The sequence below is a fragment of the Giraffa tippelskirchi genome, chromosome 9 (genome assembly GCF_054371585.1).
Source record: "Giraffa tippelskirchi isolate mGirTip1 chromosome 9, T2T-mGirTip1v1.2.pri, whole genome shotgun sequence".
NCBI classification, from domain to species: domain Eukaryota; kingdom Metazoa; phylum Chordata; class Mammalia; order Artiodactyla; family Giraffidae; genus Giraffa; species Giraffa tippelskirchi.
Window position 1 is genome coordinate 160,530,151 of NC_137283.1, and position 25,773 is coordinate 160,555,923.

A 25,773-nucleotide genomic window follows, 5' to 3' on the forward strand; every position below is an offset into this window, starting at 1 on the left:
TCACACAACAAATGACCTCTGTGGCTCATGTGCATTCATTCAGTTCAGTTCAGTTCAGTCGCATTCATTAGCATCTCACAATTAATATGTCCAAATTAGCACTCATGATTATTTCCACAAAGCCTGTTTCTGCCCAGTCTTACCCATCTTAAAAAAACGACACCACCATTATCCTAAGTGTTTAAGACAAATCCCTATGAACCATCCTAAATTCCTCTATCATACTCCGTCCAATATAGATACAAGCTATCTTCAAACACTCTTGAGAACTGGACCACGTCTCACCTATACGTCCAGGGATGTATAACCCTAATCTAAGATACTGCCATGTCTTCCCTTGATCCTCATGAATGCTTCTGCTACTTCCATGTCTCTCTGGCCAGGCCATTTCTCCATCTGAGGGTAGAGGAGTCTTTTAGAAACATAAATCAGACCCCATTGCTCCTTCTTGGTATGACTTGATGGCTTCACACCTGCATTCTTTACACAGACCGTCAGGATACTACCTTATCTTGCCTCTCCAAGCTCACACCTGGCGCCTGATCCAGCCACAGTATCCTTTTTTGTGTGCTCACTATCAAACCTGCATCTCTTATGTCTCCTGCATCGGCAGGCGGGTTCTTTACCCAACCTGACATCGATCAATGTAAACAAAGACACAAAACAGGACTGGAGCCTGAACAATAAAGGAAGAGGAACATTGGTAGCAGATCAAGATGTATCCCGCATCAGCCTGCAGTTTAATCTGAGAAGTTCTGGAATTAAGGTCTGGACTATACAATGCTCATGCCTACACCTGGGCTTCCCTGGTGACTCGGTGGTGAGAAAACCACTTGCCAGTGGAGGAGACGTGGGCTTGATCCCTGGGTCAGGAAGATCCCCTGGAGAAGGAAATGGCAACCCACTCCAGTATTCTCGCCTGGAGAGTCCCATGGACAGAGGAGCCTGGTGGGTTACAGTCCACGGGGTCGCAAGGAGTCAGGCATGACTGAGCGACTGAACAACAACACCATACACCACACTCAGTACTCTCACTCAGCCTCTGCACTCAGTACTCTCACTCAGCCTCTGCGCTTGCCATTCCCTCTCTCTGTGCTATTCCTCTCAGCACTGCATGCTGGTTCCCAAACACATTCACAGCTCTGCTTAGAGAGACCACCCTTTTTGAAGAAGTTCATTTCCATCTCACTCTCTAGTTATCCAATGTATTTTACATTTCTTTGTGCACTCAACATCACCTCAAATTACATATATGTATGTAAATATAAATATATATACATAAATATCTGTGTGCATTAATGTATTTACTTTGTTAACTGACTCTCCACTGCACCGTCACCTTCTTATAGAATGACTTCTATTTGTATTGTTCACCATTATTTCTAAGCACTTAGATCCACGCTGGCACAGATCAGACAATTGGAGAAAATGTTAATGAATGTATATACTTTTTCAAAGGCTATGTTATAAACAATTCTGAAAATCTATTATTATAATATAAAGTGATATACAAATAAACATGACTGTGAATAGCAAGCTTGGTAGTTTTAATCAAGTACACATTAACCACTGTCCCAAGTGACTAAATGCATCTCAGAGACAGAAAAAAAAAAAAAAAAGTCAAACAATCTCTCTGGGCGATCTCTCCCAGAGAAGACAGTATGACAGGAAAAGACACTCCTTTACACGAAGCAACAGTGCCCTGGGATTTCACTGGTCCCAGCAGCAATGAGGGCCATGGTCATAGTTGGGACCAGGCTGTTGTGTGGACAGCAGTTCTACCATCTTCCTGTCCAGTGCCACCGGACACACACAGCTCCATGGAGATGGAGGTTGTCACCTTGTTGACTTTCACACCCTTCACCTCCCACCCAGGTTATATTCAGGGCCCCTGAGAATCTTTTTTTTCCCCCAAATTTAATTTATTTTTTATTTTTTATTGGGGTACAGCCAATTAACAATGTTGTGGTAGTTTCAGGTGAACAGCGAAGGGACTCAACCATACATACACACATGTACATGCATCCATTCTCCCCCAAGCCCCTCTCCCATCCAGCCAGTCACATAACAAACTAGAATCAATTTCAAGGCTGGTTTCAGAATAAGACCTCGCTCCCGCAGCAAGGGGAGAGAGGACTCATTTCAGGATTAAGAAGAAGAAGGAGTGCGCAAGGATTTAGGGAACCTGAGAAGTTCTCTGTCCGTGGCCAGAATACCCCTGACCTCAAGTCACCACCTTTTTGCTGAATTTTAAGGGCCCGTTCAGGGGCTGTGTGTGAGGTCCCTGTGCAGACCCTCCCAGGTCCTTTCTTCTGCAGTGATGGCCAAGCCTTGGGAGGAGGGCTGAGGACTCAGAGAGACAGTTTCTGCGGCTCACCGCCCCATCCTTGGCTCTCACCAGTCATCCTCACTAAATATACCAGAGCTTACCGAAGGGCCTGCAGGGTATCAGAGAAAAGTGGATCAGCAGATTAACCCTTTCACAGCCTTGTACACAGGCAGATAATGGAGCCCTAAGTAAGTAAGTAAGTAAGTAAGTGTTAGTCGCTCGGTCGTGCCCAACTCTTTGCGACCCCATGGACTGCAGCCCACCAGGCTCCTGTGTCCATGAGATTTTCCAGGCAAGGGTTTGGTATAAAATCATCAATTTGCCTCCAGGTTGAGATTAAACCATAGCTTTGACTAGACACACCTTTGTTGGTAAAGTAATGTCTCTGCATTGCAGGCAGATTCTTTACCTTCTGAGCCACCAGGGAAGTCTTTTTCACACACTTGCCCTCTCTTTCATTGACTTAACACTGGTGAAAAATCTACGTGTTGCAGCAGAATCCCTAAGTAAGCTATCTACAGTGCTAAGTCTTACATAAAACGGGTCATCTGCCCAGCCCACTCTCTTGGCAGATGAGAAAACGGAGGCCTCGGTGTGACTGGAATACTACCATTACTGCAACAGGACAGCTGGTCAATATACTACATCACATTAGTGATTCTTGAACTTAATTTAAAAGTGTGACTCATGCCATTTTTCTCATGGTAAATCCTTTCAATTAGCCAAGTGAGTCAGAACTTTCAATGAATCAAGCGAACTCAACAAATCAAAATTCAAAATCCTAGACCTGGCTGACAAGGCTCCCTGGGACCCAGCGGCCACTTGCTCTGGATTCCATCCTCCGCCTTCTGGCCTCACTCACTCCAGTCAAGCCCCAGACCCATATCAGTTCCTGGTGATGCCAGGGGATCTCGCCCTTTGGTTTGAAAGAATACATAGATGATGCACACATAAATGCATATGTTTCACCTTAAAAATAAGCTTAGATTTTTCTGTCACATACAAATATTAGCCAATATTAGTGAATAACCATTTTAGTGTAGATATTGAAGACATTAAAAAAATTTCTTTTCTTAGTTAATGTTGAAATAATAAGATGGTTTTCAGTATTTTTGCAGTATTTACATGACTACCCATACATAGGAGACTAAAATACTCCATCAGAGTATTTTGATGGAAGCTAGAAGTCTCCTTCTGTTAGAAGATAGAAATCTTCTGTTAGAAGTCTTCCAGCAGTGTTAAATCATTTTATCTCTATATCAACGTTTTGCAAGGAAACATAATTAGTTGTTTGTTCGTGCTCATGGTGATATTTATGCAGAAGAAAAATAAAGCATAAATGTAATGCAGGAGATACGGATTCAATCCCTGGGTTGGGAAGATCCCCCCGAGAAGAGAATGGCAATCCACTCCAGTATTCTTGCCATCGACAGAGGAGCCTGGCAGGTCATAGTCCACGGGGCCGCAAAGAATAGAACACAACCAAGAGACTAACACTTTCATTTATAAAAAATGATATAAAAGGATAGGTGTGTTATTTTGTGATAAGAAAATAGCTGAATCAGAGGCTTAAGGGGTATTTGGCATTTGACTGATTTTTCAAATATGAAATACCAAAACATACTGCCAAATCCCACCCTCCAGGATGTTTTTAAAAGTCTTATTACCAAGGGGTAAATCGGGAATCAGAATGTATTCCCAGCTGCATAACTATGAGGTTGCCTGGTTTAATTTAGTCAATTAATATTCTTATCTGAAGGCAATGTTGAACACTGTCTGAATGTCTGCATGGTTTAGAGCACTACGTAAAAAAGCATGATGCATCCTCCTCTTTCTGATATTATGGAGAAATGATGTAATTACCAATGAATAACATGTATAAAGAACACACATGGACGAGGCTGAATTTACCCAAGCTCCACGCTTCTGCAAACTGTGAAGATTTAAGAAACTTCCATCACCCCTTTTTGTTCCAGAGAACAGCTTACTGTGGGGAACCACCCTTCCCCATACGAGCCATGGTGCGTCCCCACTTCATTATTGACGACAAAGAAAGACATGGACCCTCCAACTTCCTGTTCTTTGTCTCGTACACGATTATCTGAACTGCCAGTCCCCACTGATCAAGCAGGAGACAGTGCTTAGCAACCAAGCTTCTTCCTCCAAGCCCCTAACTCTGGCCCACACTCAGCTCAAGTTAGCAGTATCTCCTGAGACTACTGTCTGATCTACTTTCCTGTATAAAGTTACCCCTGAAGATCCCCTGGAGAAGGAAATGGCAACCCATTCCAGTATTCTTGCCTGGAAAATTCCATGGATGGAGGAGCCTAGTGGGCTACAGTCCATGGGGTTGCAAAGAGTTGGACACGGCTGAGCGACTTCACTTTCACTTTCACCCTTCTTTGTCACCCAGTTCTTTCTAGCCTTGTCTCTTCCTCTCTATAAAAGAAAACCTCTTCTTCCAAACTCCTAAGTGGCTTGCAGATCTTCTGGTCAGAATGGTCATACAACTGAAGCAGTCCTTGTGACCTATTGCAATGATTCCTCAATAACTCTTTCAAATAAAGTTTATCCTTAGTAAATGGGGATGCATTTTTTAATTTGATAATATTTACAAGGAATGCTTTCTTAAGAGGTCAGAATAGTTTTCACTGTTTCTCAGTTTTGTCTACGTTTCCCTCTAGAATTTGGAAGAAAAATCATGCTCGGCATAGAAAAGACGTATACGAGGAAATTGGCAAATTATTAGACAACAAAAAATTAAATTACCAAAGACATTTATACAAAGCACAGGGCAAGACCCAGCACATTAAAAAAAAGTCAGTGAAACAATAACAGCAACAACAGAACAAGGTACCCACAAAGGAAAAATGATTTACATAATCATTTCACACTTTTTACTCCTTCACATTATGGAAATATCTTTGTTTACACTATCTCTAGCGGTCTGTTAAATGTTTGCGATGCTTCAGTGCTTTTCTGAAGAAAATTTTGTCAGGAATGAAAAGAGCCTTACCTATCAATAACAGAGGCAGTTGAAAGATCAGAGTCAAGAAATTAGTTTGTCCGAAATACATGGTTTCTGCCTTAGCTCTCGATCACAGGAAGCAGGTAGAGAAGGACAGCTTATCCTATTCCATCCTTACATAGGAGAATTTTAACAATAAGGAAATAGTGACCCAAGTATTTTAAAAGGTGATGAATTCATGTTATCTTTTTCACTCTGAATGTGAGGTGTCCAGTAAGCTCAGAAGATGCTTCAAAATACATAAATAGTCATTTTAGTTCAGTATCAAGGGTGGCATTCCATTAACGGGTGCTTGCAAGTACTGGCTGTCAAGCCAGAAGCAAGGCAGACAACCCCAGCCCAAGACCTAGAGGACCTCCTTGGTCCCTGGGGCATAAGACATGGGAGCCCAAGGGCAGGTGGTCCAGGCAAAGATGTGTTAATTTCTTGATGGGATACAGGAAACCAGAAGGAGGAAAGCCCTGACTTCTAGATGTGCTTCTATCAGGATCCCTATCAGCAAAATGAAAAGGTCATTTGTAATCATTACAAATGTGCCAACTTGCTTGTATACGTTCATGCCTTACCCATCTGTAAAGCAGAGAGGTAAGTGCTTCTATATACGCAATGAATGAAGTATAGAAGTAACGAAATAAGTATCTGCATGTGCTCAGTCCCTCAGCTGTGTCTCATTCTTTGTGACCCCATGGACAATAGCCTGGAGGCTCCTCTATCCATGGGATTCTCCAGAGGAGAATCCTGGAGTGGGTTGCCATGCCCTGCTCCAGGGGATCTCCCTGACCCAAGGACTGAACCCTGTACTTTTACTTCAGTTCTGCTAATTGTCCTTTATTAGACCTTAAAATTACTGTCACCATTATCATCACTATTTTAGTCAATCATATAGGGAAATATAACTGGATTTGGATTTTGTTAAGAGGTTTGCAACACTTTAGAATGCTATAAGAATTTTAGTAAGTAAACTGTACCAACTATTAAAGGTATAATTTGGGGACCTCCCTGGCAATCCCCATGGTTAAGACTCTGTACTCCCAATGCAGGGGGCACTGGTTCCATCCCTGGTCAAGGAACGACGATTCCGCATGCCACTTATCATTACAGTGTGTGTGTGTGTGTGTGTATATATGTGCAAATGATATATGAGAAATGCATCAAGACTTTCAGTATTTTATCCCAACAGCTATAGAGTCAGCGTAATGAATAGACAGATAACACAGATACATCAGGTTTTCTTCAATTTAGATGGTGACATTTTATTTAGTTTCAGTAAAGTAGAATTCTTTCTAGAAGGAATTTTAAAAAAGCTGAATTTCCTGCATATTTTCCCCCAAAAGTAACTGTATAATTTAACAGTCTCCACTCTAAAATCATTTATGTATTTATTGATAGTACAGCCCTTGGATGTCTCTAAAATAGACTTCCGCATTTAAAATGAGAAGCTATAAAACAAATTTTTAAAAATAAGAAACTGCATAGAAGAGAAGGAAAATAAAAGTAGATATAAATTGATCTTTGACCCTCCCAGGATTCAGAGCACAATGTATACACAAACATACCAGGTCATCATCTTATTGCTGGAGAGTTTTCCTCATTTCTCATGAATCCAACAGGTGCAAATTTCTTTAGTATTTATCATGAAAATGCAGTTTTCCATAATACTAATACTTATTATATATTTGCACCAAAAAGAGAAATTTAACTGTGAAACTAAGAATGTTGTTTAGTACCTACTGAAAGCAGATGGTCTAAAGTGACCTCCTAGCCACAGAGTGAAATATGGTAATTTTGATGAAGTATCCTTTTATTTTCTAATTAGTCCATGCCTGTATAAAATCTCACTAGGTATTTACCTTTTATGAAGTATATTTAAACAAATGAGTTGTCTCCTAAGTATAATCACTTCTTAAACAACAATCAACTATTACCTTATGCAAAAATATTTTCTGGTAATATATTCACAATACTTTGCTGAATTAAAAGATCATATTCACATCTACAAATACCTTCCCTATCTGGCCATGAAAAATCTCTGAGTTACATCAGACAAAAGCTAACTCAGTGCTCTCACCTCCTTGCCCCCTACCTTGTATATGAGACCATTAACTTCAATTTACATGAAAGAGACTTAAGAACAGGAACATAATTAAGACACTTTCATGAGAGGTAATTGTGTCATATAATGATGACTATTCCTTAAAGTGCTCCTAGATCCATTAGAAAAAAACACTTATTTTCCACGTGAATCTTGCAAACTTCTGGGGAATGGGGAAAGGTGACATTCTCATCCGAGTTCAAAGCATATGATATGAATGGCGTCCTCCACATGACGATGACTACAATCAATTACCAAGTGTGTGTTCTGTTTTCTGAGATGGGATCAACTAATCATTTTATTGAAAAGGTTTCATTATGCTAATGTCTTACAAAATCACCTTCTGCCATTGATGTAAGGTCATGATGGGATATAAATTTTCACATTGAGAACCAAGAAGTTGTATAGCAGTCACAGTCTCCAAGGGTTAATAAGAAGCCATCCAAGTGTGTTCAAGGACTTACCAATGGCAACTCGGATGCTTGTCTAGTTAACAAAAGGAAAAACAGGAGAACATTCTAAGTTAAATATTAGAAAAAATAAACCTAATGCTATAAGTATAGGGGTACTAAAAACTTGGCTTCAAGTGTAAGGGTAGCTATTTGGAAAAAAAAAAATCTTCAGCTAAATGTTTACTTACCTATCAATTTGAAGTTTCAGAGGATCAGACACATATTAAATAGGTCTGTGTTACATAATATCTAGACAGTTTCAGTTATCTACCGTCTTCAAATACTCTCAAAAATAAGCCTTCTAAAGGTCTAATGTATGTGCAAAATTAATAAGTATATTTTTGTGTAACTTTTTTTTGTGTTTATAAGGTGGGTGTTTAGGTTTTTGTCTAGCCCTTAATCCCACATCTGAGTCTCAGGAAAAGAAGTAGGATGAGCTACTATTCAATTCAAACCGATATCATTCCCTAGAGTAATGTTTGTTTCCATCTCTGTAAGAATTATTGATTCCCTCCAATCACCAAGGACTGTGAACATAATTCATGAATATATTGCATTATCAATCCATCAATAATTTGTAGTTATGGGTAATGACTGTCAAACAGCTGAGTAAAAACACTTATAACCAGATAGCTCCCTTTGGACCAATTATTGTAAATCAAAGCAACACTGAAGAAAAACAGTTGCTCTTAGAAATACTTGTGTGGTATACATTTGGCATCCAGTGTTCTAGGGAAGCCTGAAAACAGGCTGTGAACAACAGTAACTGCTTGCTGGACTGGCATTCTGTTATGGCCCGTTCTGTTGCTCTGTGCCCACAGAGGTTTATATTCTACAATACGAGTGTTCATTAAACCCAGGAGGCCATTTTGAATGGATCACTGATCACATTGTGATGTTATTCTCAAAGAAGTGATGACTAAGAAGCAGGCATGGTTCGGGCTGGGCGTGAGCAATCTCATCCTGTGTTAAAGTACAGAGACAGAGTTACACAACATGTTCTTTCATGACCTGGAACTAATTTGACAGAAAGAAAAAAAAAAAAAGTTTTAGAAACATGTCTAAAATGGTTTGGAAGCCCAGTTCAAAAAATGGTGTTTGAACAAAAAAAGAGAGAAACAATTACATAACTCCTTAACGAATGCATACTATAAAGTTTCTCATTAACTAACTCCAAACACATCGAAAAGCGGTTTTCCTACGGCTGTTACGCATTTCCTGTCAACTGGTACCTGCGTTCATGTCAAAGGCAAATCTATGAAAAGCAGACATCCTTAAGTTGGGAAACTGTTACTCAGATATTTTATAAAAATGGAGATATTTGTTGAAGGTTTCAGGATAGGGTGGCTGTTCCTGTGTCAAAATGTATATCATGAGTGTTATTTTTACAAACCAGGCCAAATCAAGTACTCATGAACACTTGGATCTAATTCAAACAGAATGGAATTTTGAAGCAAAGATTTTGTTTTAAATCTTAGTTTCAACATCTTTTCGAAGTGGATCTTGGACAAAACATTTTGTCTTTACTCTCAGATTTTGTGCAAAAGACAGAATAATAATTATGTTTTAAGTAAAAATCAAGTAAGATAACATACATGTAAAAGTTTTATAAGTTAATTGTTAGAAAAATAATAGTTATTCTATTGAGAGTAAAAAAAAAATTGTCTCTCCAATGGATTTAGGGCAATGGTTTGTGGGGAAAAATATCATTCTCTCTAACAATTCACACATTAAATAGAAATGCTTTAGTTTCACTTTCTCAATATTCAAAAAAAATATATATGAAACTTGGAATTAGGTCAAAGAGAATATTTTTGTTTCTTAAGTGCTATGGAGATCTATTTCCTGGATTATTTTACAACATTGTAGGGGTAGGAGTTAACTTTATTTCCATTAGAGATGCAAAGAATTTCTGTCCCATGGAACAGATGGGCCCAAATATTATCTGTTGCTCAGTAAGAACTTAACAAATTTTGTATCTAACCAAGCAATCTTATTCTAACTCGTCTTCATTAAACTATCTACCTAAAATCTCGAGGATTGCTGGGAGCAATATCACCAACCTCAGTTATGCAGATTATACCACTCTAATGGCAGAAAATGAAGAGAAACTAAAGAACTTCATGAAGAGAGTGAAAGAAGAGAGTGAAAAACATTCAAAAAACAAAGATCATGGCATCCAGTCCCATCATTTCATGGCAAATAGATGAGGAAAAAGTGGAAACAGTGACAGATTTTATTTTCTTGGGCTCCAAAATCACTGCGGATGGTGACTGCAGCCACAAAATTAAAGTATGCTTGCTCCTAGGAAGGAAAGCTATGAGAAATCTAGACAGTGTATCGAAAAGGAAAGACATCCCTTTGTCAACAAATGTCCATATAGTCAGAGCTATGGTTTTTCTAGTAGTCATGTACGGATGTGAGAGTTGGATCATAAACAAGGCTATGCACCGAAAAATTGATGCCTTCCAGTTGTGGTGCTGGAGAAGATTCTTGAGAGTCCCTTGGATACGAAGGAGATCAAACCAGTCCATCCTAAATGAAATTAACCCTGAATATTCATTGGAAGGACTGATGCTGAAACTGAAGCTCCACTATCTTGGTCATCTGATGCAAACTGCCAACTCATTGGAAAAGTCCCTGATGCTGGGAAAGATTTAGGGCAGAAGAAGAGGGTGTCAGAAAATGAGATGGTTGGCTGGAATCATTGACTCAATGGACATGAGTCTGAACAAACTACGGGAGATAGTGAAGGACAGGGAAGTCTGCCATGCTGCATTCTGTGGGGGTGGCAAACAGTCGGACATGACTTAGTGACTGAACAACAACCACTCTGAATTCTTTGAAGCAATTTATACGGTTACCTGTTTCCCTATTAAATAATTAGTTGAATAAAATGTTGACATCTATTCATTTTATATTGGCACGACAGTCATAGTTTTACCTATTTGAAAATCAAACTTTGGCAACTTTGGAGGACTCAAGTAAACTGCCCTACCAGAGACTTCATGGACTATAAAGCCAAGGCACATCTTTTCTTGGTTCCTAAAAAGAATCTTGAGCAAAAAGGAATGTTAACTCTCCAAGCCCTGTTACTCTGCGTTTCCCCCTTTCTGCTGATTTCATGTTCCAGTGTCTGCCGCTGGTTTATGCACTCCTTGCTGGTCACAGTGAATATCTGACTCACAAGATATGAAGATGGAATTAACTCTTCTCTGTTGAGTGTTGCTGCTAAGTCACTTCAATCATGTCTGATTCTGTGACCCCATGGACTGCAGACCGCCAGGTTCCTCTGTCCATGGATTTTCCCAGGCCAGAATACTGGAGTGGGTGGCCATACCCTCCTCCAGGGGATCTACCCAACCCAGGGGTCAAAGCTGCATCTCCTGCATGGCAGGTGGATTCTTAACCACTGAGCCACCTGGAAAGCCCATATATTATATAGGTGTGTGTGTATATATATATATATATATATATATATATGTATATTTATAAATATATATATATGTAATACCATATACGTATTGGTTGGTAGAAGAGGAATATTGCTTAGTCTCTCAGTCGTGTCCGACCTTTGCGACCCCATGAACTGTAGCCCACCAAGCTCCTCTGTCCATGGGAATTTTTTAAGGCTTGAATACTGGAATGGGTTGCCATTTCCTCCTCCAGGGGATCTTCCCGACCCAGGGATCAAACCCATGTCTCCTGTGGCTCCTGCATTGCAGGCGCATTCTTTACCACTGAGCCACCTCAGGTCATTTTTTTTTTCTTATTTTCCTACCTGTGACCTCAAATCAGTTAAAAACTTTTAACTTGTTGGGAAAGAAAAGAGGTCTCTGAAATCCAGACTGGTAAGTTTCATGGTTCTAGGTTTACTTTTGGCCTGTTTAGTTGTCAGATTGAAACTACGAATCCTCTTTAGGGCTGTGTGTCCACATATCTGTGATTCAGAGAGCTCTCTGCCGCTTGTCAGGTGTGGGATGTTTGCCTGCTACCAAATGTGATTAATAAAGTATTATGTCTCATGAATTACAGATGTCTATATCTGATTGGTTTAAGGATACAAGCACCTATACAAATGAATATTCACAATACTCACGAAAAGAAAAGGAACTTTGAATACTTTGAATGTGCTAGACATTAAAAAGAAAAATCCTTCTTATAGAAAATACTGGGCTTCCCTGGAGGCTCAGTGGTAAAGAATCCACCTGCCAATGCAGATTGCATCCCTGGGTCTGGAAGATCCCCTGGAGAAGGAAATGGCCACCCACTACAGTATTCTTGCCTGGGAAATCCCATGGACAGAGGAGCCTGGTGGGCTACAGTCCATTGGGTCACAAAGTGTCAGATATAATGTGGCGAGTAAACAACAACAACAACAACAACAATAGGAAATACTAACTGAGGAATATCTGAAGAATTCAAGTCCACACCATTAAGGTGAGTCTGTGGACATTTGGATTGTTTTAATAATTTGAATTTAAGAAAAACATCTCTATTCTTAGATATATCAGCTTGAAATATGGGATAAGATTTTAACATTTTACAAAAAGCTAGGTCTTGATTTTCTATGAAGAGAGTAGTTAATCTGAATGCCCTACACTTGTCATAATGATTTATTGATTAATTAATCTAACATTACATGATATTTAAGTTTATTAAAAATATACTTTTATGCATTTGAATTTGACTTGATTGGGTCATGATTCCAACAAGTGTTTTATAACAATTATGTTTTATAGCGTGTCACCCAAAATACAAGTTCTTAGATCCTTATATAACTTAAAAACCTAGATTAATATAAAATCAAACTATTTAATGAATAATATTTAAGTAGTTGGATAATTTCTATTTAGACTGAAAACAAAAGCATTGATACATAGGTATAATTTTAAGTTCATATACTTATGGTTCTTAAGTTTTATATGACATAGAATGCTTATATATTTGATTTATGCTAATTTAATGTCAATTTTTGTTATTTCAAAAATTTACTTATGGCTACTTGTTGTTAATGTTACTTGTGTTGCTTTTACAATTCTTTTTTTAATGGATATATTAAGATTCTTTTCTTCTTCATTTATCTCACTTTTAACTTAGTAGACTATGACTTTGTTTACTGAACTGAAACATTTATAAATAGTATCTGATTTTCACTGGTTCACAAGTTTCAGGAAAAAAATAACTTTACTGAACCTCTTTACTTTCCATGGCAACACAGTTATTTGCGTAGGTTCGATAAAAATTTGTTCTCATCTTACCGGGATATAATTGCACAAATTGATTGTGTAACAAAGGGTACGCATTGAGAATGTTATTTGAGAAGAATTTCCACTTCATCACACTATGGCATGACAGCACACAATTAAGGGATGATAACTGGTTTTATACTTACAGCCAATACCTACAAGGCCATCAGAGAAAACGAGTTTGGTACCTGGCAAACAGAGTCCCATTCACATGGTCATAATTGCTGTCCAGTGTAATAGATAACTCCAGAGAGGAAAGTTTATTAACCAGTGCGGCGTCTAACCCAGCAATCTCATCCAAACATTTCTGCATTACACACACACACACACACACACACACACACACACACACACACACACACATGCTAGAAGGGGCTTTTCTTTATTGCTACTTTGAAAAATTTATACAAAAGTAAATGATAATAGTAAACAGTACAAGAATGCATGAAGGGGAAGGAAACTTAGTATTTAATTAAGACTGCCATAACTTGAATATTAATATATGGGAAAAACAAGCAATGTGTTGGATACTGTGATTTAGGGATGGCACTAAATGACATCATCGCAACATGGAATAGAAGAAGGTGAACCATAATGCTTGTGTGCGCATGTCAGGTGGAGCACTTGGGAATAAGATTTAAGTGCTTCTGTACAGAATTTTGAAGTCAGAGTCCCTTGTAACATTGATTGCGATTATTAAGATACCCGTTTGTCTCTGACAGAAGAACTGGATCTTGCTTCAGAAATCTATACTCTTCCCACAATTTAGAATCTTGGATCCAGATGAATTACATTCTCTAGTCTCAAAGTGTATCAACCGATGAACCAAGGAATGCTGACTTTATTCATGTAACATATTTTAAGAATCTACTACCTGCTAAGCACTGTGTTAGGGAATATGCACAGCAGAGACGAGGTGAAATCTCGTCTCTTGAAGTTTACTTTCCAGCGGGGCTTGTACAACCTGCGTGAGCCACTCCGTTGTTTATGGTCCTAGTTGTATACTGTAAATCTAGTAAATTAACTATGTTAAAAGAGCACATTTCTTCACAAAAACAAGAAAATGATTTGCCATGAATTCCAAAAGAAAAAGATACCCTTGAAAAGGATAAACATAAGACAGAAAAATAACAGTCCTGAAAAATACTGGATTGTTCTGTAAATGAAAGGTAACAAAAGATTTCCTGTAATATGTAGCAAGTGCTAGAGATGTGCCCTCCATGCAGTATCCCTAAATTACTATCATTGAAAATGTGCAACAGTTTATTGAGATACAATATCTCTTATTGGCACAAAGAGGTTAGAATAAGCACAGGAACCAGAGCTATGGTTATTACTTCACCAGAATAAGGTGACACATCTAAGATACAGTAGCTATGCCAGAAGTATGAAAGCATTAAATACCTAGTAATAATCTTTCTCACTTTCATGCATGGTCAATTTGCATTATGCCACCTTATAAGCATGGAAAAAAATTATAGTTCCTAATACTCTTGGTCCACCTTTTCCTAAGATTGCATTTATTTGTTTGACATATGAGACACCACCAAAATTTCAGTCATGTCACCATGAGAGTTAATGCAGTAAAATAATATTTTCAAATGATTCAACAAATTTAAAGGAAGGTGTCGTCATAGCCATCAGCAACAAATCAAAGAGTTCTGGCTGGCTTTTATCATCAAAATGTTCTTATTGGCATCAGAAATCCACACAACAAGCAGGTTTACAAATAACTCCTCAGGCAGAAAAATCACTCACTAAGCTGTGTCTCTATGTGACAATCAAGAAATTGCCTGGCAAACAGTAGCAATCCTTGAAGCTGGCAAATCACACTTGCCTACGTCATCTCTCTAGGTTAAAATGTTTGCCTTCGTTTGTCATTGGGTTAGTGAAAAATGTCTAGTCTTTGAAAGGCAGAACATCATGAAAAGGCATACACTTCTTTTTCTTAAAGCTATGTAAGAGTGAATACTATCAGGCCCATATAAGGCTCCACATGGGCTTCCCTGGTAGCTCAGCTGGTAAAGAATCCACCTGCAATGTAGGAGATCCCGGTTCAATTTCTGGGTCAGGAAGACCTCCTGGAGATGGTATAGACTACCCACTCCAGGATTCTTGGGCGTCTCTGATAGCTCAGATAGTAAAGAATCTGCCTGCAATACAGGAGACCTGGGTTCCATCCCTGGGTTAGGAAGATCCCCTGGAGGAGGGCGGGACAACCCACTCAAGAATTCTTGCCTGGAGAATCCCCATGGACAGAGGAACCTGGTGGGCTACAGTCCATGGAGTCTCAAAGAGTCGGACACAACTGAGCAACTAGGCACAGCACAGCACAAAGATCCACATATTAGATTCACAAAAACAAGAGGCTTCCCGGGTGGCTCGGTGGTAAAGAATCTGCCTGCCAATGCAACAGACACAGGAGACAAAGGTTTGATCCCTGGGTTGGGAGGAGGTCCTGGAGAAGGAAATGGCAACCTACCCCAGTATTCTTGCCTGAAAAATCCCATGGACAAAGGAGCCTGGCAGACTAAGGTGAATGGGGTCGCAAAGAGTTGGGCACGACTGAGCAAATGAGCACACACGCATGCAAATATCAAAAAGAGATATCAACAGCACTAGGTGCCCAGTGCATTGTTCACACAGTGACTCTGGTCTGAAACAGGTGCCCCCTCTGGTCAAATCTGAATCCGTGTGCACCGTCTACTTGCTGACTTAGAACCTGAGCTCTGTCTGCGTCATTAAGCTCAACACTAATTTGTCCACATACTGCTCTCATCCATCGCTGGTGTCAGGGCCAGGTTGACAGGGCCCCCTGTGGTCCACATCTGTGATTGATCCCCAGCTAATGTGCTCTTTCAAAATATTGCATGGAGCCAAGGAGCCCTTTGAGCAAGTCCCAAGAGAAAAAAGTTAAAACAGTGTCATCCTTTTGCTTTTTTCCTTATTGAAACTTCATTTCTGCCTATGTTGTTCCCAGTGATGAAACACAGATTGTGAAGAGCCAAAAATTGTTTGCATTTTCTGATGGAGTATTCTAAAAGGAGTAGTGCATTGTCTAGTGGAACATGAGGAAACAACCCAACAACACTGTACATGATTTAAAGCTGAAAGGCGATGAAAACTTATAAGCCTAAGAGAACAGCCAGAAGTTTTGTCATTCTTCATCACCCTCGAATACTCACTGTTCTAATTTTTTCCTAATCCTGTGGTAGAAGTGACGACAGTTACAAATAAACAAGCTAGATAAAATAAAAAGCCCCACTCCAAAAGCAGAATAAGCAGAAAGAAAGTAGTCATGAGCAGGAAGTCTCCAAAATATGCAATGAGGGATCTAAGTTCTGTTTCGTTTTGTTTTTTAAAATGAATTGATGTGGTAGCCCTAGATCTATAAACTTAGATTGTTTTAGTTTCAGGGCCAATATCAGGCCTTTTGATCATGGGAGCTGAAAAGGGAAAGAGTAACAAAAACGGCTAAAAGTTATTAAGTGCTCAGTATATGTCAGGCTCTGCTGGAAGCACTGGCATGAACCGGCTAGAGTCAAATCTATGAGGTAAGTAACTCATCAGTCTCTATATTATAAATGGGGAAACTGAGGCCCAGCGTGTCTCAAACTTTAATGTGTGTAATTGACTTGTGAACCTTATTAAATGGCAGTTTCCGATTCAGCAGGTCTGGGATGGGGCCTGAGGTTCTGCATTTTTGATAAACTCCCAAGCGATGCTGAAGCTGCTGGTTCACAGGCCATTCTTTGAGCAGCAAAAAGTAAACTGTCCAAGGTCACAGAGCTGGTAGGAAGCAGAGCCAGGATGAGGTTCAGTCAGCCTGGCTTCAGAGCCTGGGCTCTTTGCCACTAAGCTTAGTATCTGTGTCACAGATATTGCTCCCTGGGATACTGTGCATGGTTCAAGCACGAGAAACAAACACCTGTCACCTCTTCCTATAGTATTTTTCAGCAACAACAAATATTTATTAAGGGCGTACTACCAAGAAACAGGCACTGTGGTAAACACTTAGGATATAGAAAACCTTCCAGGCTCAGAGGATTTTCATTTAATCCACTAGCCAAACAATTGGCCATTTGATTCTCAAGCAAATTACAACTCCACTGATGGACTGAATGGCCTACCTGCTGGCTCAGTTCTAAAGAATCTGTCTGCAATGCAGGAGACACAAGTTTGATCCCTGGGTCAGAAAGATCCCCTGGAGAAGGTCACGGCAACCCACTAGAGTATTCTTTCCTGAAGATGGACTGAATAGTCTGGTTAGTTTAATTGCCCTTCACAGAGAAGGCAGAGCATTAACTGTCAAAGAATCAGAGTGTAATAACACACCTCTAATACCAAAGGTGTTAAATTTAATTTAATCTTTGGGGATTGAGGAAGAACTTTCATGACCGTACAGACATTCAGGAGTATCATTTGGAAAAGCAATTATCGTTCAACAGATTTACAGAGTGTATGTTTGGGCTTCATTCTATGGTATCACCTAAGGGGTGAATGAAAAAAGAAGGTCATGATGGTTTGTTTACTTGTCATGAGGGTTTCCGTTTCTGTTATAAAAAACGCAAGAGAACTTTGCTCTATTTATGCAGCAGCCTGGATGGGAGCGGGGTTTGGTGGAGAATAGATAGATGTATATGTATGATTGAATCCCTTCGCTGTTCACCTGACACCATCACAGCATGGTTTGTTAACCGGCTGTTCTCTAATACAGAATAAAAAGCTAATTTCCATAGTTGGAACAAACATTTCTGAATTAGGTGTAAAATTTTTGGAAGCTCCCAGTCATACAAACCAAGACCTTCAATAAATGTTTCACAAAATTTAGTAAGTTTTAAAAGAGATTATAAGCAGTAAATTTTTATCACTTAATTTTTAATTTTTTCTTTATCTTCTTTCTAACCAAATCACATACACACAAAACAAATCCAGCGCCTGCCTGCATTTCTGGCACAGTCTGGACTAGTTAGAATGCTCCAGTGAGTCCCAAGACAGACTTCACCAGCTGAAAATACGCTGCCTCAGCTCCCTCTCTCTTGTCAAGTGCAAATCTGACCATCTTGGCGCTGGGCAGCATCCTCTGAAAGCCCTCAGGGCTCCAGGAGCAAAAAGGGGGCATTGGGCCCCAGGCCGAACCACCTAGAGGCCTTGCATGAAGGAGCACACAGTCATGTTAGCCCTCACTGAGTCCGAGGTGCAACTCTCCTCCCACTTTTAATCACACTACTACTCTGCAGAGAGGACTTCAGAAAAATCGAAAATGTCCCAAGGTCCCCAGCACATACCATGCTGAACCTTCACAACTTCAAAACCGCCATTTCCCACCACGCTCCCCCACGGCTCATTTCTAACTGCTTACGTTCTAAAAGAGACAACAGTAACCCAGAAGGCTTCCACAGACTCAGGTGTGCCCAAACTGGTGTGAAGAAAGTGCAGGGTGAGAAGGCTGGCCTCTGTCCGTCCTCCCTATTTGAGCCAGTGAGCTCAACCCGCCCAGCCCGCATGGAGTCATGCTGAGGTCAACGGCTCACCCATGTAAGCATCTGGGGTTTCCTCTCTGGCGTATTCTTTGTCACCCAGACACTAGGCACTCCAGTCCAGCTTTATTGGACTGCACATCTCTTTTGCATTTACAGAAAAAAAATCTGTCGTGCATTGCAAAGAGGTGGACGCGACTGAACAACACCATTTGGTTGACACATACACTGATCTGTATGGAGTGCTTGATGGTAAATGGTGCAGGTATTCACCAATTAACCCTACCATATGTGATGAGATAGAATTGTGAGTCATTTCATATGTTGATTAAACTTATCGGCAGTATGACAGACAATATATCCAGGACCAGCCATACTCCAGGCAGTGAAGATAGAAGTGTAAGAGACGTATTTGTATCTGATGAGTGTACCTTCCAAGACAAAAGCAAAAATGTGACAAGTAATTAATTACACGGCAGTAGGTCATCCCTCAGTGTCCATGAGGTAGGTGTTGGTTCCAGGAACCCCCTCAGACATCAAAATCTGGGGATGCTCAAGTCCCCTATACAAAACGGCGCTCTTTTTGCATATAACCTGCACTTATCTTCCCATGTATGTTAAAACATATCCAGACCTGAGTTTGAGCAAACTCTGGGAGATAGTGAAGGACAGGGAAGCCTGGCATGCAGCAGTTCATGAGGTTGCTAAGAGTTTGATGTTACTTAGCAACTGAACAAGAACAACAGATTACTTATAACATCTAACACAATGTAAATACTATGTAAATCATTATAAATACAATGCAAATGTTATGTAAATAGTTGCTAGGTGATTGCCATATACAAGTTTTGCTCTTGAATACTTTATGGAACTTTTTTATTTCTAAATACTTTTCATCCCTGCATGTTGATAGCATGGTTGGAGAAGGAAATGGCAACCCACTCCAGTGGGTTGAATCTGCAGATGTGGAACCCAGTGATGCGGAGGGCCAACTGTATATATAAAGCACAATAAAAAGGAAAGAGCAACTCATTCTGCTTTTAGGAACGGTGCTCATACTTCTTGGAAAGGAACACAGGACTATTTTCCTTACCTCAAAAACCCACCCTCGAAATGCTGGGTTGGCAAAATTCCCACAACACTGCAACATCATTTTCTGTTTTCATTTATAATATTGAAACAGCATATTACAGTAAAATTTTCTATGCTGCAGAAAAAAATCAAATGCCTGGCAGAATCATGAAGTATTTTAATAACTGGATGTGATAGTGACTTTATGTCGCTCTACTATGACTGCCAAAATTTTGTTGTTTCAGGGGAGGTTTAAAGTTGACTGATGCACAAGAAATTCACACCCTCTGGTATGTACAATACACATTTTCAAGTATTTGAGACTTGAGTTTTGGATAAAATGAGAATTAAGTCTGAAGTTTATCACTTTATTTCATTAAAAGTTTTCCCTAATTGATTTGTATGTGGCAGCTCCCAACTAATTCACAATCTCAGAATAATTTTCATCTCGTACAACATTCAACCACTGGCAAAAAATTACTAATAAGAACATATTTTCTAATAATCATGATGTGTCTATAGTATGGGTCCAAGGTTCAAGTCTTAAAAGCAATTTAAATTATTTTTAATAGACTTCATTTCTTAGAGCAATTTTAGGTTCACAGCTGTGTTTATATGTGCTGTGCTCAGTCACTCTTGTCATGTCCAACTCTTTGTAGCCTGCCAGGCTCCTAGGCCCATGGAATTTTCCAGGCAAGAATTCTGGAGCGGGTTGCCGGGTCTTGCTCCAGGGGAATCGAACCCACATCTCTTGTGTCTCTTCCACTGGCAGGTGGATTCTTTACCACGAGCACCACCTGGGAAGCCCAGGTTCACAGCAAAACTGATCAAAAAACACATCAAAAAGAGAATTACCATATACCCCCTTCCCCACACACACCAGCTTGCCTTACTCTCAACATCACTCACCAGAGCAGGGCATTTGTTACAACTAATCAACATACATTGACACATCATTATGATTCAAAAGTCCAACATTTACATTAGGGGTCACTCTCACTGTTTGGTATTCTATGGGTTTTATAGTGATACGGTATCCACCATTGTATCATACAGAATAGCTACTCTGTCCTAAAATTTCTCTGTACTCTGACTATTCATCCCTCCCACCAAAACGCCCTGACAACTTCTGGTTTTCATTGTCCCTACAGTATTTTCTTTTCCAGCAAGTGAAAGGGTTGGAATCATACAATATTAGCCTTCTCAGTTTGATTTCTTTCACTTACATACAATATTATACACAATCATACAATATGTAATTGGATTACATACAGTCGTACAGTGTCTTCTCAGTTTGATTTCTTTCACTTAGTAACACGCATTTAAGGCTCCTCCATGTCTTTTCATGGCTTGATAGCTTGTAGCCTGCCAGGCTCCTCTGCCCATAGGCTTTCCCAGGCAAGAATACTGGAGTGGGCTGCCATTCCCTCCTCCAGGGGTTCTTCCTGATCCAGGGATCAGAACTCAGGTCTCCTCATTGCAGGAAGATTCTTTATCGTCTGAGCCATCAGGGAAACCCTTATTTCTTTTTAGCACTAAATAATATTGCCTTGATACTCCACATTTTATCTACTCACTTGTATAAGAACATCTTAGTTGTTCCCAAATTTGAGCAATTATGAATAAAGCTGCTATAAACATCCATGGGCGGATAATTGTGTGGACCTATGTTTTCAACTCATTTGAGTAAACACCATGGAGCACAATGGCTGGACTTCGAGGTAGGTTATTTGTTCAGTGAGAATCTCTCAAAGCAGCTTCCAGAGTGGCTATACCATGCTACATTCCCATCAGCAAGAATGACCAGTTATCTTTTTCACCTATAAAGACGTGCTCAAGTTGCAGTTTTTATTTGTTGCATCGACTTTTGTGGCTGCAGCCCAATTCTCCACCCTTTGGAACCCTCTCACGTTTGGTGGGCACCTCAATTCTTCCTTGCCTAATTCAAACCCCCTGGAAATGTGTAGAAAACTGGTTTTATTTCTTTTCAATTTCTTTCTAAAGGCAGAAGGTTTCAAACATTTTGTAACCAGAGATCCCTTCTCTTTTTCTTTTTCTCCAAAGGAAATACACTGTAGATGCTTCACACATAAAACTGGTAATTATGAGACTCATCTGCTTCCTATGGGTTGACGTGATCTGTCCTCCTGTCTTCCCCAACCTTTTCCCGCCCTGGTTGAAGACTCTAGGTAGGACTTACAGTTGAAAGATGGGGAAACATTTGCTATAGAGCAGCACTACTCAGAGTAATGGCAGCACAAGCATTTCTGAGTCTCTGTTCTTGGCTAACAGAATCAGATCTTCTGGCTCTGGAATAGGCACTGAACAAACATTCTCACTAGAGTTTGTCAGTTTGCAGGAGGAGAAGGGGACGACAGAGGATGAGATGGTAGGATGGCATCACTGACTTGACATACATGAGTCTGAGCAAGCTCCAGGAGTTAGTGATGGACAGGCAGGCCTGGCGTGCTGCAGCCCATGGGGTCACAAAGAGCCGTACACTATTGAGCAACTGAACCGAACTGACCCTGGTCTCACAGAGACACACATAAGGAACTAGAGTACAAAAACAGAAAACAAAGAGAGGAATAAGCGTTCTGAAAAGGACATGACTCCACTTCACAAGCTTAAGGGGTCACTCCTTGCAGCTCAAAGTTTTCAGCTCGACGCAGAGTAAAGTCCTTAATTTGACCTGTACAACCCACCTTATTTTGCCTTTTCCTTACCACGTGCAACGTAACTTTTCCCTCCCCTACAGCATAGGAAGGGTGTCGGGAGAGCTCACTCCTGAGCTGAGGTGATGCAGGAAGAAACACAACAGGATGCTGCCTAACTGGCGTGCCAGCGACTGGTGCCAAGGGCATCCCCAGCCAGCAAAATACATGCAGCTAACAGGCCACCACTGGTCAGTGGGTAAATGAGAAACAGGGTGATGAGAGGTCAGATTACATGAGGGCTGTGTGGAAAGTCAAAGTTAACAAGTCACAACCAGACACAGTCAGGAGTCTGCAGGCCATTCTCACACTGGTACTGTAACAGTGTAAATTTATACCAGTTTCTTGGATTGATTGTCTTGGCTGAAATGATTATACATTTCACTTAAAATATAAGTAGACTGTTAGACATCTAGCAGAATTTTCTGAGTATACCTGAATTTTCTATAGTATACCTGTCACTACAGAAAGAGAATATTTTCTTCACTAGAAGTATTATGATCTACAGAGAGAAACAATGGAAGCTGTCAATAATTACAAATTTATTAATCATAAAACTCTCAAGAAGACCGAAGGCAATTTTATAACAAAATAAACTAACAAGATTGAACTTCCACAATCTTCAGATAAATAACCAGTGACCAGATAGTAGAGTCACATTCATTAGGAAACACTAAAGTATCTGAATATTTATAAATGATAATTATTCTACTTATATTATTATTAATGTTCAGGTAATGTGTGTAAAGGTTTAATTTTCATCTAAAGATTTTGAACTGGTTCATAGTGATTTTCAGTTCTACTATAGCCTTCTACTTTTCTATTCATTATCTCAGTTTTGAGGAGTTTGATATTGATACTGAAACTCAAACTAAAAATCGTAATTTATCTACTTAAAAAAATAGTGGTAATACATAGTGAAACTATATGCAACTTTGTTCTTTATTTTTCTAGTCTGCTATAAATGTATTATCATACTTTCATAATTTATAAAAGAAAAAATAAAGGGAAAAAAAAGATTTCCAATCAGATATGTTAGGACATCTAATTCCAAGCTCTTCATCTCTAAGAACTTTTTTTTTGTAAACATGTTAACTTGTGTCACACTATGGGCAATTCCCTCATATATACCTTTCTCTCTTTGGCATTGATAAACTGATCTTTTTACCAATCTGCTGAGGATTGTATTTTTTTATTTCTAGTAGTTAAATTTATATTCTATTCAATAGCAACCTTTTTCTATTAGGTCTGTTTTCTGTTTTGATTTCCATTTTTTAAAAATTTTATCTTAATTAACATAAAACATACCTGTATTGTATTGTGTTTCAAACTGTCCTTTTATTTTCTCACGTTTTTCTGGGGAACCAATCTTCTGGTTTACCTCATATGCTCTCCTCCACTCAGGGTAAAGTATTCCTTTGTGTGATTTATAATTTGTATCATGAGTACTCCTTCAGCAGAGCTTGATTATCTCAGGAGGTGTCAATGCCACGCCCGCTGAGCCCTCTCTGGAATGCTTTTGTCTACCTGTCTGGTATTTATATTAATTCCTCATTCTGGACAACATGGGTATTGCAGAGGTTTAGACTGGTCCCATTACCCCTCATTCCCCACTTGTTTTTTTCAGTCTCCTTGACGCCCAGTATGTGGGAAGGAAGAAAAGCCGACCACAACCACCTCAGGGTCAGCAGGACGTCGGCTCGTGCACTTAAATTCTTGGTTTATTCATCCCTCTATTCAAAGACAGCTGTGTTTTTTTCACTTCTTCACTTACCGTTGGAAATTTGGTTTTTTTTTAATCTGATTTATGATTTTATAAATATTTATTAAATTTTACTTAGTAATTTTAGCAAGAGGCCTCCGTCTTGCTGGTTCTAGACGTCTCTGACGCTGTGAAAGTCACGCTAGCCCGGGGCTGCTGCTGTCCTCAGACACTCTATGAGGGAGAGAAATAAACTTCTGCCTGTAAAGTCACTGTTACTGTTTCATGTTTCCTGTCACCTACTCAAAAACAGTCCTGTTATACCTTTGACTATTTAGGCTGGAGAGTAAAAACTAAGGGAAACATAGAATATTGTCAAAATAATAAAGAGATTGTCATTCTTGCCAAAACAAACTTTTGAAATAGGCTGCAGCATAGAGAGAAGAAAAAATTCTTTAACAAAAAGGGATATGATTGACATTGTCATTTTTTCTTACGACCTGAAAATGACTAAAATTACCTCTGAGGATCTCTTTCTACTTTTAAAAAAATTTATCTATTTCATCAGAAACATAATCAATCAAAATGTATTTTAAGTAAATAAAAGCAGAAGAAAAAAGAAAGGCAAAAGTTGAGAGGGACATACATACATGTTGAGCCCAGCACAATGTATCCCATGACCCCGTCACCCCCAGAACCTCCAAACGAGTACTATCACTACGGTCCTGACACTCTTCTCACCCCTTATGTCCGTCCTTAGTCGGAAAGCTCTGTTCTGCCCTACTTGTTAAATGCGTCACTCTCCTTCTAGTCCTGCCTCCTTCCAGTGATTCAGAACGTGTTGTGATCTATGAATGTACACACAGAGGGAACTCTCCGTGGAGACCTCAGCACACAGAACCCTGCCCGAGCCGCGGACAGTCACCCCAGTTACCTGGCTGGGCGGCTGCCGCGGCGCCGCTCTGCTTGCCGTCCTGCAGTAGAACAGCCAGACCCACCGAGTCGGCCGGGAGCACCGAGCTGCTGAGGTCCACGCGAGTCAGGCTCTCGGGCTCCCCGTCCGAGCGCCCCCAAGCGTGCCGCGGGCTGTCCCCCCGAGGTGCGTGCCCCTCTGGGCCTTTTCTCCGGGGTCTCAGCACAATGTGAACGATGCTCTGCTGATCCAGGTCACAGCTCTGAGTGAGAGAGAGAGACAAGAAAGAGCATGCATTAAAGCACGGGTGGAGGTGAACTTGTCTTCAGTCCTACAGAGGACCAAAGACACAGGTTTAGGTCCTTTTTCTGCACAGTCCTGGAACTCGGTCATGTCTGACTCTTGCAACTCCAAGGACTGTAGTCCTTGAGGCTCCTCTGCCCATGGAATCCTCCAGGCACGAATACTAGAGTGGGTAGCAATCCCCTTTCCCAGGGGATCTTACCCACCCAGGTCTGAATCCTGAACCCAGGTCTTCTGCATTGCAGGGAGATTCTTAACCACTTGAGCCACCAGGAAAGCCCCAGGAATTTAAAGGGCAGTGACAACTGTGATTGATCAGGATAAGCACACACATACGTGTTACACAACCATGTAGAACTGGGCCCAGAAACTGAATTGTAGGGGTAAATGGAACACAACAACAGAAGAAAACTGAAGTGATATTCAAAGGGACATGAAAT

At 40.1% G+C, this 25,773-nt stretch overlaps 1 protein-coding gene across 6 annotated transcripts in view; it reads right to left on the reverse strand.

Moving 5' to 3' along the window:
- Positions 1–25,773, reverse strand: part of PRKN (parkin RBR E3 ubiquitin protein ligase) — a 1,216,903-nt gene that overhangs the window by 841,621 nt on the left and 349,509 nt on the right. For all 6 annotated transcript variants that reach the window (XM_081524442.1, XM_081524441.1, XM_081524444.1 and 3 more), the window contains exon 4: positions 25,052–25,292. In XM_081524442.1, the coding sequence (XP_081380568.1) occupies positions 25,052–25,292 (241 nt within the window). The remainder of the gene's footprint in view (positions 1–25,051; positions 25,293–25,773) is intronic.